At 33.6% G+C, this 18,806-nt stretch overlaps 1 protein-coding gene across 4 annotated transcripts in view; it reads right to left on the bottom strand.

Annotated features, from left to right (window-relative positions):
- Nucleotides 1-12,391, bottom strand: part of LOC106075189 (adenosine deaminase AGSA-like) — a 32,482-nt gene extending 20,091 nt beyond the window's left edge. Inside the window, exons 1-6 of one of the 4 annotated variants that reach the window (XM_013236126.2) lie at nucleotides 11,831-11,927; nucleotides 9,983-10,143; nucleotides 5,494-5,796; nucleotides 2,589-2,718; nucleotides 1,873-2,019; nucleotides 1,223-1,289 (exon numbers count right to left, since the gene is read on the bottom strand). In XM_013236126.2, coding sequence (XP_013091580.2) covers nucleotides 1,223-1,289; nucleotides 1,873-2,019; nucleotides 2,589-2,718; nucleotides 5,494-5,715 — 566 coding nt within the window. In that variant the 5' untranslated portion in view covers nucleotides 5,716-5,796; nucleotides 9,983-10,143; nucleotides 11,831-11,927. Of the gene's footprint in view, nucleotides 1-1,222; nucleotides 1,290-1,872; nucleotides 2,020-2,588; nucleotides 2,719-5,493; nucleotides 5,797-9,982; nucleotides 10,144-11,830; nucleotides 11,989-12,183 lie in introns of those variants that run through there. The other 3 variants (XM_013236129.2, XM_013236128.2, XM_013236127.2) reach the window with 3 other exon arrangements.
- Between the last annotated feature and the right edge of the window lie 6,415 nt (nucleotides 12,392-18,806).

An 18,806-nucleotide genomic window follows, 5' to 3' on the forward strand; every position in this document is an offset into this window, starting at 1 on the left:
GGGGGTTCAAGCCAGAACACTCCCCCTCCCGGCTACACTCATGCAGGCTGAAGTTTTTCTTTAGTTGTTTTTTTTTCTTTTAACCTCAAACCTCTCCTGGCTACATTCATGGAATGAAGCTGCTGTAGCTTTTTTTTTTTTGTACAGGAAGGGTGATTTTAACATTTAACACTCCCCCCCCCCCCCCCTGCTAGGAATATCAAATTTTTTTTATTGGTTCAGTTTTTTTTTATTATGGAAATGAAAAAGGGAGGGGGGAATTTCAAACTCAAAATGGAATTTAAAGACTATTTTTTAAAACTCGCCCCTCAATAACACCACTTTTGGAATTCAGTATCTGTACTTTGCTTTACTTTTTTTTATTGAAGGGGGAGGTTTTAACTTCCAAATCCTCTGAAGAGGTATTTTAAACGCTACACATGGAATTTGATGAATGTAGTTTGCTTTAGTCAGACACCATTCACTAGCTTTAAATATAAACTAATTGTGTGTATATTGTTTATTTACTTTGCATGTTTGTAGCTGAGTAGTCCCTTATGGTCTAGCATAAATTTAAAAAAAAAGCCAATCAGTTAATTAACAATTGGTACTTAATTATTTTGTTTGGTATCAACAAGATAAAGAAATTGTACTTGACTGATGTGGTGGTATAAGCTGAATTAGACCTCTTTATAGGTCACAATGCTTTAAAGTTTGAAACTAACAATAGATGACTATAAAACATTTTATTTTCATAAGCAATTCACTAGTAGTGATTAGTATGTTGGCTTGAGGAGATTTGAACCCTGAGTTTGAATTCAGGTGGTAGCCCCCTTTTTTAAAAATAAAAAATGCATTTAGAAAGAGATTATGGTAACATTGACTAAGATACCCTCTTCTTTCTTCCCCAAACTTTACCAACTGGTCAAGACCATAATAGTGAGAAAGAAATTGGTAAAAAAATTCCTAATCACACAGATTTATTATTGTTAGTGTAGATCTATTACAAATTTAATGACATGACTGATCCAAACTAGTTGATACAATGACCTTTAATATAAGCTTTGTTTTAATTAAAAGTATTTTTCTGTTTTTAAAAAACATATTGTATATTTTTTTGTTATGTCTATTATTTTTCTCTATACAGTTGTTGACGGAAGTCAATCTTTATATATTTTTCAACCATTTTTAGCACTAAAGGATAAGTTTTTTTATATGAATGTTTATTTTATGTATAACATACGAGGCATCAAATTGTTCAGGTGATGAAGCAGCTGCTCTCTCCTCTTTCACAGACTTCCAAGGACAATCTACAGGTGATGAAACAAACATTTTATTATGGGAGGAAATAACATTTTAGATGTGAAAAAACAAACATTTCATCCACATTTTGAAGTGAAACAAACATTTCATTGAGATAATAAACAAACACACAGACCTACATATTACAATATATATATATGTGAACAAACCTCTTTTTTTTTTTTAAAATAAGCACTTTTTTGATAGGCCATGAAACAAATTTGTAAATTTAACTTCTAGCTTTTGAGACAAAGAAGACAACTTTTCAAAATATTCTAAACTCATTACTTGAACTTAGACAACAACAATGGTCAAGTCTAAAATTGTGAGACTCATCCTTAGAGTAGTAGTTTCTGGAATTGAAACAATTGAAAAAAAAACAAACTTTGTGGACATAAATCTTTTCTGCTTTGTACACTTAGTACATCAATTCATCTGCATATGGCTAATATGATTTCCTAAATTAGTTGTCTTGTGATTAAAAGGTTCAGAGGTAAATCTTGAGATAAATCAAGGAAGTGGTGAAGACCCTTATTCTGTGGACATAGAAACTAAGATGTTCCTATCAGCAGAGTTAATTAGTAAAGTCACCTGGATTTTGAGGTGGGCTCTTGAAAGCTTTAAATATAATGTAGCTTTGACTGTTTACACACATATATATATTGTCTCTGTATGTAGCATTTTGTATCAACCATTCCAGGCTTACACCTGACAAATCATGGACATGCAGGGCCCCACCTGTCAGAACACAAATAAAAAAAAAGAAACATTTAATTTTATTTCTTATATGTTTAAATACTTTACTGTTTATTTCAATTAATCTTAATTAATGACAAATAGATATTGGTGTCAGTTTCTTAATTGTTTTTTTTTAAATTATATATGCTTATTGTAAAGTTCATAAACAGATGACCTTAACATTATCTGCCCTATAGATTGCAACGTCTGAAAGGGGGAACTATACTTTTTAAATTTTTTTTTTCCAATACGCTGATTGTAATTTTTGTACTGTAAAATAAAGCAAATGATAAAACCAATAAACTAGACTGATTCAAAAACATGGTCTATGATATAATTTGAAATTTAACATTTTAGTGTTTTTAAATGCTTTTTCAAGCATAGGTTATAGTGACTAAGTCAAAATATAAGCGCTAAAAAAAAAAAGTTGTTGGTCACTTATTAATCTTTGTCTACTGAAAAGGTGAAGTGATAATTTCCCATAGAGCTTTAGATTATAACTTGACTTACCAAATATTATAGAATAATAAGTTAAATTGGTTGAAGTTCAATGATATTATATGTCTAACCTTTAGGCATGTTGCGTATTATCTTGAGTAGTTTTGAGTTCTCAATCAATGGTTTGACTTTATAGAAGCTCATAGATGGAATGTATTGAGAATGGTTGACTCTACTAAATTCAATCATATTTATTTTTTCCTAAATGTAAATATTTTTAAAGCATAGATGATTATTGTTTTTCATATCTAATAGAAAGAACAATTTGAAACAATCTCTAGGTATAGGTGGCAGAAAGATTAAAGCAAAAACTACCATGCAAGAAAATGTTAAAAATTAAATAACAATGACTCTTGTTGTGTCCATGAATATTCTGTCTCTGGTATTATAATAGACTTTAAATTTCTAGCTCTGTCATTGGTATTATAAAAGACTTTAAATATCTAGCTCTGTCTTTGGTATTATAAAAGACTCAGTCTCTTGTTCTATCTCTGACTATTGTTAAATCTGGCTCTTCACATCTGTTTGGTTTATGCAGTGGCGTAGTGAGTACCTGTAGGCCCGGGGTTCAAGAATATGTTTGTGCACCCCCCATAAGACAAATTTAGTGAGTGGCAAAAAAATCGACTACTCTATGTATCTGTACATTTACCAAAGACATTCCAATGCAAGCAGTGTACCTTTTTTTTTGTCATTACGTTTTGCTTCATCTTTTATTCTATACAACTGATAGTGTCTTAAAACTCAACAAACAAATGTTTTAGTAGTTCTTTTTCCCATTACATAAATTTACATTCCTCAAATATATCTATGGTGAAAACTATAATCTAGTTCTGTGTCCATCAGTTAACAGAATAAGGTCTTACATTTTTTTTAAATTTCATTTTTCTGGCCTCCTGAGTAGGAAATTCAGAAACCAGTCGTGAATCTATTTCTAAATTTGTGGCTGTATCTTGTTTAATGGAAAGAACAGCAAGTAAAGCCTCCCTGCTCTGTGTCATAGAACTTCTAAACAATTTTATCTATTGCAACTTTCAGAATGACTGGTCTGCTGAACAAATGGACTGGGGTTTAATAACTGAACCATATTAACAATTTTATAAAAAGAAAATCTGTCATATACTTGAGAAACAATGACATCGATATTTTAGTAAAATACGTTGATTTTGAAAGTCCTTTACACATCTTCTATTTCCTACTCCCAGTAGTCAGTGGTAAGCTCATCAATTAGTACTTTAATTTTCCGCAATCGTGTGGAGCGAAAAAATGGATCAACAGCTTAAGATTGAGCTAATCCAGCAGCTTATTTCTTACACTCTCAAAGCCATTTATCAAATGACTTGCTTCATTCTAGATTTTCTCCAGTTCACTCACAGCTTTATGTAGATCTTGCTGCTCATATTCCAATAGTTTTGCAACAACGTTAGAAGTTTTGCACTTGACAATAAGCAGAACAATAATATTGAATGTTTCTAATTTTAAGAGCTGTCGCTTCCAAGCGTTCTTTTTTCCTTTGCCTAAGAAAATCAAAAAAATCTTGGAAGACAATGGCCACCCGCTCCATCAGAACTATGCCAGGTCGTCGCGAAGTGGGCGACTGCTGTCAATCAAAACAAGAACGGAGCGGTACAAAAACTCGTTCGTACCTCACTCGGTCAGACTCTATCACCGCCACTCATTGATCAGGGAACATGAAATGCACCAAGATACCTGTGTGTAGTCGCTGAATGAACTCTTTATGTTGTCTGTTGTATTTATGTGTATTTTTCTGTTGTGTTGTCTTTATATGAGAAACGAGTCCTTGTAATCACAACAAATTTCCGTAAGGATCAATAAAGCAGTCTTAGTCTTAGTCTTAATTTGAGTTAACATCTTTTGTACATCAAGATATCTGTATCTCATTGCTGTTAGAGCATCATTCCTTGATGACCACTTGTAGATCACAATTTGGTAGTGTCCTATAAAATATGCTTTACCTACTGGATTCAAGAAGCACCCATATTGATATGTGAGCAAAATATTCATAAACATTTTTTCTAAAGTACAAAAATATGTAACTTCTTCAATATTGACAGAATCATTTAAGACCAAATTTAAGTTGTGGTTTGTGCAGTGAACAAAATGTGCAATAGGATGATTTTGCTGAAGTGATTCTTGAAGGTTATTGTACTGTCCATTCATATGGGAAGCACCATCATAGCATGGCATCGCAATTCATTTAAAGATAAATGGTAATTTTTTTATGACTTGGAGTATTTGTTCACTGCAGAATTCTGGTTCTCACAAATATGAGAATCTAGAAATGACCCTTTGATTGCTATTTCTTTGGGTATTCTGTCTTCAGAAATTATGAAACAATATTGTGAAATAATGCAATTCAACTTTTACAAAAGTACCATTCTTTTTACCACTTTGGTGTTACCCCCAAGGGCTCATGTGGCCCTAATTAGTCATGACTTGCAATGAAAGTCCTAAACACTATGGTCATGGGCCCAGGTTCATTGAACCCTTAGCACCATGAATGCTGCACCACCACTGGGTTTAAGCAGGTATTGTCCATAATGGAACAAGTGTAAATGTGTTTCATTCATTATACAACTAGTACTGAATGGATTCATTGATCTTACTCTCTAAACCAATATGCATGACTAATTAACCCTAAAAGTGCTGAGCTGTTTTACATAATGGAATTACATTCTGATATTTAGAGGCTAAACTACCACACACACGTTTTAAGGGTTAAGTGCCTTCAACTATGATATACTTGGTGCAAAAGTAAGCAAAAGTGATAATGGAGCTAGCCTCAAGAAACCATAGTTTGTTGTAAAAACAATATTATTCACATTACTTGCCATGAGAACAAATAAGTGTTAATGGGACTTAAACTTTTCAACCTTCTATTTTATACATTTTATAATGAGAAGGATTGATAAATACAGAAATCTAAAACAAATAATAAATTTAAACAAGTTTTACCAGCATAATTGTTTTATTGACAGCCTGTTCATTATCATCAAGTGATAAAGTCCCTCCTATTCGCATTTTCTTTTCTGTGGTTATCATTGCTTCTCTGTTCTTCATATAGTCATCATCATTTATTAATCTTCTATCACTAGAATCGATAGACATGATGTGAACATTTTGATCAGCTAAAGAGGTAACCAGATAGCCACAAATTAGTACAATGATAAGGCTCATATTTTCAATTAGCTTTTGAACAAGTCTGAATGCTGCAGTTTTTTTTAGTGCTGTTTAATTTTACTTTAGTGGTATTTTTTTCTGAAAAGATAAATAAAAAGTTAGAAAGTAAAACATATCTATAGATCTCATTTGTACATGATCACTCATATAAATATATATGCATCAGTAATTTAAAAAAATGAAACAGCTATAGATCTGGGTTTATGGAGCGGATCTAACGAGAATTAACTCTACAGTGTTTACTAATTTTAAACTAGACTAGATCTATATTACTGTATATTTATCTTATAATATATGTTAAACAAATAGATTTTATGTACATATATATATAGATCTAGATCTATATTGTACAGATCTATAATAGGCCCAGAGTCTATTAGATGTAGATAGAAATTGAGACATTAAGATATTGACTAGTTTAGTTAGTTGGGTTGCGCACTTTAATGTACTGACAGTGAACGGATATTTTACAATGACGACATAGACTTTGGGGTTAGAGGTTAAGACTGACTTGTAGAAAATCAGTTACTGGTTTATATATGACACTAATATGAGAAATTAATATGTAAATATTGTTGGTTTGGATTTCATTACTATTAATTGTGTGATGTTAATGACAAAGTAAGCAGTTGGAAGTGAGTATATATGTTTTGTTATATATCATCATTCATCATTGGCAAAGTTAGGACAAAGGAAAATGGTGAGTGAAAGAGAAATGAACTAGTGGGTGGATAAAATGACAGAATATATTGTTGTTAAAAGTATTGTTAAAAGTATTGACAGTTACTATAATGAAGATATGTTTATTTCAACAGCAACACTTGTCCTGGAGATGTGGATGTGTATGAACTCTATGCTTTCGTGTCTTCATGATGAACTATGATGAACACCAAAATACCTTAAAACCTTAGTAATAAATTTTCAAAGCATTAGGAACAAAACAGCAGACTTAGAAATTTTATTAGAATGTGAGAAACCAGACATAATTGCAGGCACAGAAACTTGGCTACATCCTGAAATTTATAATGCAGAAATTTTCAATAGTAATTATGAAATTTTTAGAAAAGATAGGGCTGATAATCATGGAGGAGTTCTTTTAGCAATAAAAAACACTCTTATAGCAGAAGAAATTACCTTACCTAACTCAAAAAATATAGAATCAACATTTTGTAAAATTAATACCACCTCAACATCCCTAATAATAGGCAGCATTTACAGACCACCAAATTCTAGTTTAGAATACATGCAGGAACTATGTAATCAGATTACGACACTTAAAGAGACAAATAAAAATGCAGTTTTTTGGATTACGGGTGATTTCAACCTACCTGATATAAATTGGAAAACACTAACCATAGATAAACACCAAAACCTTAAGGACATAAATGAGCTTTTCATAGAAACTTTACACAACCTAAGTTTAGATCAAATCATTAAAAAGCCAACTAGATTAAACAACACATTAGATCTCTTCTTAACCAACAGACCTGGATTAGTAGTTGATTATGATATTATCCCTGGTCTATCAGACCATGAGATCATAAAAATACACAGTCAGATAAAAGCAGTAGCCAATACAAAACCCAAAAGAAAAATCTTACTCTGGAATAAATGTAACCTAACACAACTATACCAAGCTGCAATAAACTTTCAACAAACATTCTTATTAGAAAAAGACATTAACCAACCAGTCGATGACCTCTGGAATTTCATTAAAAACCATCTTAAAAGCATTATAGAAAATCAAATACCAACTAAATACACATCAAACAAAATAAATAAATGCTGGTTTAATAATAGACTAAAGAAGCTTTGTAAACAGAAGGAAAACCTATATAGAACATTTAAAGAAACTAATGCAGAAAGAGTTTACAAAAAGTATATAAAAATTAAACACTTAACCCAAAAAGTAAGCAGACAGCTGCAGAGTGAATACATAAACAATGTAATATCTAAAGACAACAACAAAAACCTATGGTCATACATTAAGTCTAAGAAAATGGAAACAACAGGCGTAGCGCCATTAAAAGATGAACATAACATAATACATAATGATAATGAAACTAAAGCAAACATTCTAAACAAATACTTTGCATCAGCATTCTCAGCCCCAGGAGACAAAGACATATTACTGAATTTGAACCAAGTAGACAACATAGAAGATATAGTAGTACAAGAAAATGGAATTCAAAAACTATTAGCCAACACCAAACCAAATAAAGCTTCTGGACCTGATGGTATTCCAGCTAGATTACTCAAAGAACTAAGTAATGAGCTAGCCCCAGTGTTCAAAATACTCTTTCAGGCTTCACTTAACCAGGGCAGAGTACCAAAGGACTGGAAAGAAGCTAATGTCACCCCCCTATTTAAAAAAGGAGAAAAATCTGACCCAGGAAACTACAGACCAGTATCACTTACCAGCATCACATGTAAAATCCTAGAACACATAATATGTAGCAACATCATAAACCACTTAGACAAACATAATGTCCTCACACCATACCAACATGGCTTTAGGAAATATAGATCATGTGAAACACAACTAATAGGACTAATTGATGATTTTTCAAAAGGTTTAGATAATAGTGAACAAATAGATGCTATCTTACTAGATTTTTCTAAGGCTTTTGACAAAGTTCACCACCATAGTTTGCTTAAAAAATTAAAATATTTCGGCATTAATGGTCCACTGCATCAGTGGATTAAAGACTTTCTGATAGGGAGAGAACAAACTGTAATAATAAATGGCTCTAAATCAACACCGATAACAGTAAACTCAGGTGTACCTCAAGGAACAGTCTTGGGTCCACTACTATTTTTAATTTACATAAATGATTTACCAAATTGCATTACTTCAGGAACAAAAGTCAGATTATTTGCAGACGATTGCATAATATATAGAACAATAAAAACAACACAAGACACAGATATTTTACAAAGAGAATTAGATGAATTACAGAAATGGGAATCAAATTGGAGCATGTCCTTCCACCCAGAAAAATGTCAGTTGTTAAGAGTAACAAAAAAACTAAAACAAATTAATTCCACTTATCTTATTCATGGCAAACCAGTAACACAGACTAAAAACGCAAAATACCTAGGTGTTATAATAAATGAAAAACTGTCATGGAATCCACATATTGATGAAACTACAAAAAAATCAAACAAAGCATTAGGATTTATTAAAAGAAATTTCTATAAATCAAATAAGAACATAAAACTAAAATGTTATTTAACCTTGGTTAGGCCAATAATAGAATATGCATCCTCTGTTTGGGACCCCTCAACTCAAGAAAACATTAAGAAACTAGAACAGACACAAAATAGAGCAGTGAGATTCATAACAAACGAATATTCACATTTGACTAGAGTAACACTTTTAGTAAAATCACTAAATTTAGAAATCCTTCAGGACAGAAGGCTCAAAAGTAAAGTAGCAATAATACATAAAACACTGAACCATAATCTTCAAATACAAAAACAAAATTTAATAAAATACTCTGAAAGACACAAAGATAAAGGCACATTCCTCGTCCCATATGCTAGGACAAATTTGTACAAATACTCCTTCTTCCCTAGTGCTATTAGAGCATGGAATGGGTTGCCTGAGCTAGCCAGGAAAACCAGTGACTTGGCAGAATTTAAGTCATTGGTTAATATGCATGACTAAATGCATGACGCGTAGGACGTAATCATCTTCTTTTTTGAAGTAACGTCTGTATTATATAAGATATACTATCATAAAATGATCTGTGTGCCATGAAGATGAAAGGAACTTTGTGCCATGAAGATGATAGGAACTTTGTGCCATGAAGATGATAGGAACTTTGTGCCAGGAAGATGAAAGGAACTTTGTGCCATGAAGATGAAACGAACTTTGTGCCATGAAGATGATAGGAACTTTGTGCCAGGAAGATGAAAGGAACTTTGTGCCATGAAGATGAAACGAACTTTGTGCCATGAAGATGATAGGAACTTTGTGCCAGGAAGATGAAAGGAACTTTGTGCCATGAAGATAAAACGAACTTTGTGTCAAGAAGATGAACTATGGACATTGAATTATTTTTATGTTTGTTGTCTTCCCCATTAGATGCTCATTGTCCATTGTATAGACTTAGACTGTTTTAGAAAAAAATATTGTTATATTTTTTTTTAAGGAAAGGGGGGAGGAACTGTTAGATAGCTCGTTTAGTTAGTTGGGTTGCGCACTTTAATGTACTGACAGTGAACGGATATTTTACATAGACGTTTGTTTGAAGTTCACCTTGAGTCAACTTGGTCATTGAGTCTGTGTTCCTGTTAAGAACCTGTTCAATCTCGTAACGTGATGTTCATGTCCTGAACTCGCAGTCGTAATACACTCAACAAGGTACGCACGCACTTAGTCTAAATAATCATCTTTAGAAATACTTCAGCTACATTTGACTACACATGCATCCGTTACAATATATATATATATATATATATATATATGGTGACCGGTCATTTCATACCCCGGTCATTTCATCCTCGATTAAAATTTTTTTTCTTCATTATTTAATTGTGCTGTTAAGGCTTTGACTTTAAGCCCTCATTTCATCTAATATATAAAGATGATTATGTAGAATGCTTTTGATATTTTTTGACATGCTACTAATGCATTTAGTGTTTCCTCTTCCACGTTACATTCTTGATAAGAAATCATTTATTGTAAATCTGGGTGTGTACTAAGCTATAGCTCTTCTATTGGATGTGGGGGATGTATTAAAATTATAATATTATACTGCGCATGACATAATGATCAAAGTCCAAAGTTTATCACCAAAGGCCAAGTAGTGGAAATCTTTTGAGAGATTGAAGTGTGATTAGAATAATTATGACCGTGCCGCTGATACCTTATCATCAAAGGCCAATGTGTGGTGGAAGTACGACCATGTTTCACTATATTTTATTTTTCAATCGCTCTTTCTTGAAATTGGGCGCATCATTTTTAGCCTTGAAATAAGGTTTTATTTTTTTTTGCTAATAAAGGCTGACTTTACCCATATCAGGTTAACACTTTTTTAGATTACCTCTACTACATGTATACATGTTAAATTTTTATAGTTTATAATGGCATTTAATTTTAATTTTATTCTTATCTAGTGTGTTACACTTTTTGTCATTTAAATAAAAAATGAATATATAAATATTGCTCATTTCATGATTTTAACAATTACTATTTGTTAGATAAAATAATCAGATGATGAAAATAACAGGGGATGAAATGACCAGAGATGAAGTGACCGGGTACCATTATATATATGTATATATATATATATATAAAGATAGAGAGAGTGAGAGAGTAGAAAAAGAGTTATTAAATTTGAATTTAAATATAGTTATTGATCTCTAGAATAATTACTTTAGATCTAGATTCTAGATTATTCTAGATCTATATTTTGATTATATATTATTACTGTAAATGCATATATAATACAGAAACTGCCAGCCAGATCTAGATTATTAGATCATAGATGTATTTGTATATACTATATTATATATATATATACACCTATGAGCCTATATAATAGTATATTCTAGTGTCTATATAGTAGCCTATAAATAGACTCTATTTAATATAGATATATGTCTATATTAGTATATACTAATTTAATACTATATATAGGCCTATATAATATAAGGCTAGGGGGCCACAGTTTAGACTTTTAGACCTATAGAATTCCTAGCTATAAAGATTAGATAGAATGATAGAACATTATTTTCTAATTAATTCTAATAGAATGCTGCTATTTGGATTCTAGATTATATAATTTTAATTAAATTTATGGTAGAGATAGATCTCATGACCATGATCATTTATTAGCCTGTATTAATTTAATTGTATATATTATTACTAGATAATATTAATAGTAGATTTAATTAGATTTAGATCTAGATCTAGACTCAACTCTAGTCTAGAGTCTAGAGCTTTATATTATTACTAATTACCCTTCTTTACTTTAATACAGTTTATATATTATATAATATATAGATCGACTATATTAAAGATCTAGATCTTTATAGATCTATATTTTATATTAAATTGTACATATAAGGAAGGCTAAAGAGTAAACTTAAAGGAATATAATACGTTTCAACTTGTAATCATGTACTACATCTAGTCACTAGTCTAGATCTATATCACTCATCACTGTGACTATGTCTGACTAGATGTAGATATATTCTAAATTTGGCTGCTGGTTTTTCTTTTCCAGGAATCGGGAATGTGTAGACCTATGCATGCTTATACTACTTATAGTATTATATTATAGTTATAGGCTTAGATTATATCTTTATTATAGTAATTATACTGAACTGATTATTTTTGATATTATTTATTACTATTGACAATCTACTAAATATAGATCTAGATTTATTAGTCTTTAAGTAGTCCTAGTAGATTTCTAGGTCTACTCTGACTCTACTCTACTAGTCTAGACTTACCCAAGAGAACATTGTGACATAGTGAACATTTCAGAAGGAAAAAAAAAAGCGTTACCGTTTGTAAACAAAGATTTAGCCTTTTTATTGATCTTGGACAATTTAGGACTAGGTCGAAGTAGCCTAATATTGAAAACACGAGTCTAGATCAGCGGTTCTCAACCTTTTTAGTAATGCGACCCTTTTTTTGCAGTTGATATGCGGCGAGCCGGAAATGGCGTAAAAATTATTATTTTTTGAGTCATGTAATCAAATTGTCTAAACTGTATGTCTAATCAAGAAACACTAAATTAATTAAAATTAATATTTCTGCTAATATAGGCCTACTATAAATGGCAAAAAAAAAAAAAAAAAAAAAAAATGGGTTGTACACATAAGCCTATCGCATGGTATCTTTGTGAGTTGTATTTATTTGCATTGCGTGTTCACTATATATTCATGATTTTATACTTAAGTGGCTATTTAGAAAACAGGCGAAGGTTGATCAGCTAGTAGCAAGTTCTGTTTCACCAAATCAGGAATTTTATGGCAGTTTTGCAAGATAAGAACAAATGTTGAATCACTGGCAGATCCAGGAGGGGTCGGACGAATTTTAGTAAAGAAATCACACAATTTGTATACGAATTTATTAGTTGTGTTAATATTTATATTTCAGCCTATTTTAGATTATTTCGTCCACCTCCTCCTAGTATGTTGGGGGTTTAGTGGGATGGGGAGGTTGAGATGGCATCAATCCCGCCCCCCCCCAACCCCCACCATGAACTTTCGAGTGAAGGGGCGGTCCAATTTATTTGAAGAAGTCACAGCTTATTAACGGAATCAATTAAATATGTATATAATTTGAACTTGTTTTTGATATTTTAACCGATCTTTGTACTATGTCGTTCCATTGTTAAAAACCTATGATCATACATTAAGTCTAAGAAAATGGAAACAACAGGCATAGCGCCATTAAAAGATGAACATAACATAATACTTAATGATAATGAAACTAAAGCCAACATCCTAAACAAATACTTTGCATCACCATTCTCAGCCCCAGGAGACAAAGACATATTACTGAATTTGAACCAAGTAGACAACATAGAAGATATAGTACTACAAGAAAATGGAATTCAAAAACTATTAGCCAACACCAAACCAAATAAAGAGTCTGGACCTGATGGTATTCTAGCTAAATTACTCAAAGAACTAAGCAATGAGCTAGCCCCAGTGTTCAAAATACTCTTTCAGGCTTCACTTAACCAGGGCAGAGTACCAAAGGACTGGAAAGAAGCTAATGTCACCCCCCTATGTAAAAAAAAAAGGAGAAAAATCTGACCCAGGAAACTACAGACCAATATCACTTACCAGCATCACAGAAATGGGAATCAAATTGGAGCATGTCTTTCCACACATAAAAATGTCAGTTGTTAAGAGTAACAAAAAAACTAAAACAAATTGATTGCACTTATCTTATTCATGGCAAACCAGTAACACAGACTAAAAACGCAAAATACCTAGGTGTTATAATAAATGAAAAACTGTCATGGAATCCACATAATGATGAAACTACAAAATAATCAAACAAAGCATTAGGATTTATTAAAAGAAATTTCTATAAATCAAATAAGAACATAAAACTAAAATGTTATTTAACCTTGGTTAGGCCAATAATAGAATATGCATCCTCCGTTTGGGACCCCTCAACTCAAGAAAACATTAAGAAACTGGAACAGACACAAAATAGAGCAGTGAGATTCATAACAAAAGAATATTCACATTTGACTAGAGTAACACCTTTAGTAAAATCACTAAATTTAGAAAGCCTTCAGGACAGAAGGCTCAAAAGTAAAGTAGCAATCATACATAAAACACTGAACCATAATCTTCAAATACAAAAACAAAATTTAATAAAATACTCTGAAAGACACATAGATAAAGGCATATTCCTCGTCCCATATGCTAGGACAAATGTGTACAAATACTCCTTCTTCCCTAGTGATATTAGAGCATGGAATGGGTTGCCTGAGCTAGCCAGGAAAACCAGTGACTTGGCAGAATTTAAGTCATTGGTTAATATGCATGACTAAATGCATGACGCGTAGGACGTAATCATCTTCTTTTTTGAAGCAACGTCTGTATTATATAAGATAAGATAAGATAAGTTAGCCGATTGGGTGGGGTGGGGGTGAATACAGCTACTGCCTTTCCAACCTAAACCCTTTGAGTGGGAGAGGCGGTCCTATTTTTAATTAGAAATCAAGTTCGTGAACAAAATTAGCTGAATTTTTATATTATGTGGCTAAACTTCTGGTATCTTAGCCGATTCGGTGAGGTGGGTGGGGGGTGGGGCTCTAGTGGGGACACTCTAGCCCTCTGAATGGGGGGGGGGTCATATTTTTAAGAAGAAATCATAGTTTGGGAACAAAATTAGTTGAATATTTATATAATATAAGGTACATATTGATGTGTGAATATTATGTCGCACACACACACTCTGATCTCAAATTTTATCATTAGTAAATATAAATGAAAAAGGGTGGTACCATGTGGGAGGGACAATACATGCGATCGCCTTCCGCCCATCGGACAATTTTAAACCAATACTTTTTTCTTTTGTTATTTTAGTTAAGAAATTACAAAATTTAAAAAGAAATGTCACTATTATAATTTATATATGCTACAAATCAAAATCGTACATCGAGTCGACCCACCCCCTATTCTTTAATGCCAAATGCAATCATTTGCAGAAATTATAAAAAGGAGCGAGGATAAACGTTTACACTCTACCGCCCTCTCCCCTTTCCAGACCAAAATATGACGTTTTAAAATAGAATAGTCTTTTTTTTTCTGTTGTGTACACAAATTTTGGACTGTAACTCACAATATATCCTTGAATCCTAAAAATGCAAAAAAAAAAAAAATTAGAGTAGAATCTAATTGGTTCACTTAATTTCTCCACCCACTTCCGAATTTTTTTTATTTTTGTTTTGATCTTTGAATAATAGTTTTGTAACAAAACAAAGTTACAAACATGCCTATTGAACAAAATGTATCACTTACAAATGAGACTTTAAAAAAAAAATATTTTTCGAATATTTGTTTTCGGCGGCGATCCTCAAAGTCTTAATCTAAATATGTTGGGTATCTTATCTTTTCAAGAACAAATCGGTTATATTTGCAATGTAATAAGGGCCTGTAAATTCATATTACAATATTTTTCAAGTAAAACACTATTCAAAAGGTTCTGCAGTGAAGAATGCTTCGCCCCTGAGCCCACTGGCGGAGCTTGCAGCGCTCCCCCAGACCTCCTAGCTGTCAAGAGAAAGGCCTCCACACGGCTGTTTGTTTTTTTTTTCTGCCGAATGTTGAGAAACACTGCTTTTAAATTCTAATTTATATATATATATGTACGCGCGTTTAAGCGTTAGGGTTAGGGTTTGGGAAAAAAAATCACCCTCCCCCACTCCAAAGTTCTGGATCCTCTAGTATGTTGTACTTCTGTATTAAATATACTTCTGTATTTTGCATCCATAATGCTTCTGTATTTAAGTAGTTAAAAAATCCTGTTTCGCAAAGATATATGGTCTTGCCATGGAAATTTAACGCGTTGCTGTAGTTCATGGTTCACATGCATCGTTAAAGGGCGCTTCAAGTTGCGACTTTGTTTTCTTATTAAAAAAAGAAAAAAAAATATCGAACTTTACCTCACCCTAACTTAAGTGTTAAATAGCAGAACATTTTTGTGTTCTATATATTTAAACAATTATATAGGTCTACATTAGACCTGTGTTCTGTGCTTTTTGGTCTGATTAGTTTTATAAACATTTCGGTCAACTTGAGCGTCGTAATAGCTAGTCAATTCAATTCCCGTGGAACTTTTGTTTTCTAGAAATAGGTTATTATTAGTTTTTGCGACCAGGCACCACTTGTAATGCGCCATAGTTTGGCCGTCCCTGGTCTATAATATATACAATATCGGCTAATGTATAATATAATATTTCTATAATATAGACATCACACATACATTAGTCATTACAATAGAAAACAATTCTCAATCCTCAGTCAAGAAATCCAAAAATCATAACTAAAGTTTCTTAACACATTTACACACTAGTCAAGGTCATCTACGCCCAACAGCATAAATAAAAATCACTCTACTTTGCACGTGGAAAAAAATGTTAGTCAGGGAGGAACAGAGTTATAGCACTGCCCCCTCCCTATTTCTGTTCGTCCCGAACAGACCATGGTCTTCTCAATACTGGTGCAACCAATCCAGGAGCACAACCTCGTCCTGGAACACCAAATCAGTCTGGCCGAGCCCATTTTCACTGTCTGGCACGACGTTTTCAAACTCCAGCAACATTTGCCTAACCCTACCGCATTCTTCCTTCGACAGATCCTCACCCTCATCTCCAAGTATTCGATCAACTCGAGAATCACGTGACGAGGCACTAGCTACAGGGACCACCACATCATACGATGCAATAAGTTCCATTGGACAACAAGTGGCGATAACATTCTTCTTCTGAAGGTTGCAGTCTTGATAACCCGACCAGGTACCCTTCGGTCGTTTCTATTAACAACCAGTATTCTCCCCACAGGCAGTCTACTGCGCGCTTCCTTTGACTGCTCTATAAGGCTTGTGATAGACACAGGATCATTACCGTCTATTGTGTCACATATAATGGCTTCAGACTGTGCGGGTATGCTGGTACCTTTCGTTATCAAGACCCACTTTATCTGTTCTTCTTCCATGTCGTTCCCCAGCAACGGAATTTCAAGATTTCCATATTGCACTGTGCCACTTCCAATGTTCAAGGAGAGTCCAAATAACTGCATGAAGTCTAGTTCCAGAATACTTTCATCCTTGATATTGGCGACCAAAAATTCATGACTAAAATGTTGATTCGCAATCTCAATCTTTACAGTGATCTGTCCTAAAACTGGCAAAAGTTCTCCACTAGCTGTTTTTATAGAGTAGCCACTTATTTCATGAATTACGTTATTCCTAGTAAGACTAGGATGAATTATCTATCTCGATGCGCCAGTATTTAATAGAAATCTGCAAAAACGAACTCATATTTTCCCTTGTACTCTCAGACTTCTATTTTTTCCTAGCACGGCCACTGGGATGATAAGTCTAGGGCTTCCTGTGAATCTCGCTGCCTGTCTCCGCCCCACGAGACCGGCAGAATCTAGTTTTCCTGGTTCTGAGATTGAATGCTGGCCTGGTGACTACCCAATCCATGTCTCTCTCTTGGTCGGCCTGCATATCCTCGAGTACAATTTCTCTGAATGTGGCCAGGAGCATTGCAATTCCAACAGTGAAAAACCGGTCTATTTGGTCTGGGCATTTGCTGAGACCGTCGGTCATCTATAGTTTCCACTACTTGTCTGATGATATCCGTGAGGTCCTCCTCCTGAACATGAAGCCCCTGACTGTAATTGGTCGTTTTTGATGCGTCTTTAGCTGCCTCAAAAGATAAGGCGTATACCAAAGCATCGCTCGCCTCTTTTTTCCACTTAATCTGATAGCCTTCTTCAATTCGGGGTCACGAACACCATCAATAAACGCGTCTGTTATGAGAACTTCTAAGATCTCCTGGGTCAAGGTTGGATAAGCCAAGCGTGCCAGTCGTTCGATATCTGCCATCAACTCCTGTAGTGTCTCTCCTGGTTTTTGCTGCCGAGTCTTCAATTGCACTCTATAAACCTCCTTCATGTGTTCGTCCCCAAATCGCAATTCCATTGTTCTAACAATGGCCTCGTAATCCTGCTGGTCGTTAACTATCTGTAGCAATTCAGAGGCTTTCCCTCGCAAGGCTAACATTAATCCAGTTGCTTTTTCCTCCTTCGTACTCCAGTTGTTTACTTTAGCAGCCGCCTCAAATTGTCTTTTATAGATGCGTTGAACCTTGCCCAACTCGACCTTGACTGCCTGGACCTCGTCGTTAAGGGCTTTAATCTTTTGCTCCATCTACTGTAAGCTGTTACTTTACAGTGGCGATTTCCTCCCTTAACTTACTTCTGAATTCCTCCAGCTCTGTTTTCAGACCAGTCGCCATTGCTCGCATTGACTCTGGAAGCTCCACTTTTATTTCACTCAACAAAAAGGTTAGTCAGGGAGGAACAGAGTTACAACAATATTCTTGTATGAGACATGCTCCTATGGCTGTAGAAGAAGCGTCTGTAGCAAGATGAAATGGTCTGTTTCTATTAGTAAATTTAAGAATACTGTCCTTAGAAAATGTCTTTGATCATTCCGATTGTCTCATGCAATTGATGTTATTTTGTTAGGTTGTCCTTTCTTGGTGAGGTTGGTTAGTACTGAAGTATGTACCATATAGTTTGGTATAAAACATCTATAAAAATTGCCAATTCCAAAAAATACTTCATACTTTTTGGTTGTGGGCACTTTAATGTCTAGGATACGCTTGGTGATATTGTCCTGTGGCTTCAATAGCTGACTCTTTATCCTAAAAAAAATTCACATCTGCCATGACTAATTCAACTTTACTGGGTTTGTCTGTAAAGCCATGTATGTTGTAGACATCTTTTAGTCCTTTCAGATGCTGTTTCCATCAGATGCTCCTTCCAAGTTTTATGGAAAACACAAATACAACCAATGTAAAAAACTGTCC

This window comes from Biomphalaria glabrata, chromosome 10 (genome assembly GCF_947242115.1).
Source record: "Biomphalaria glabrata chromosome 10, xgBioGlab47.1, whole genome shotgun sequence".
Classification (NCBI taxonomy): domain Eukaryota; kingdom Metazoa; phylum Mollusca; class Gastropoda; family Planorbidae; genus Biomphalaria; species Biomphalaria glabrata.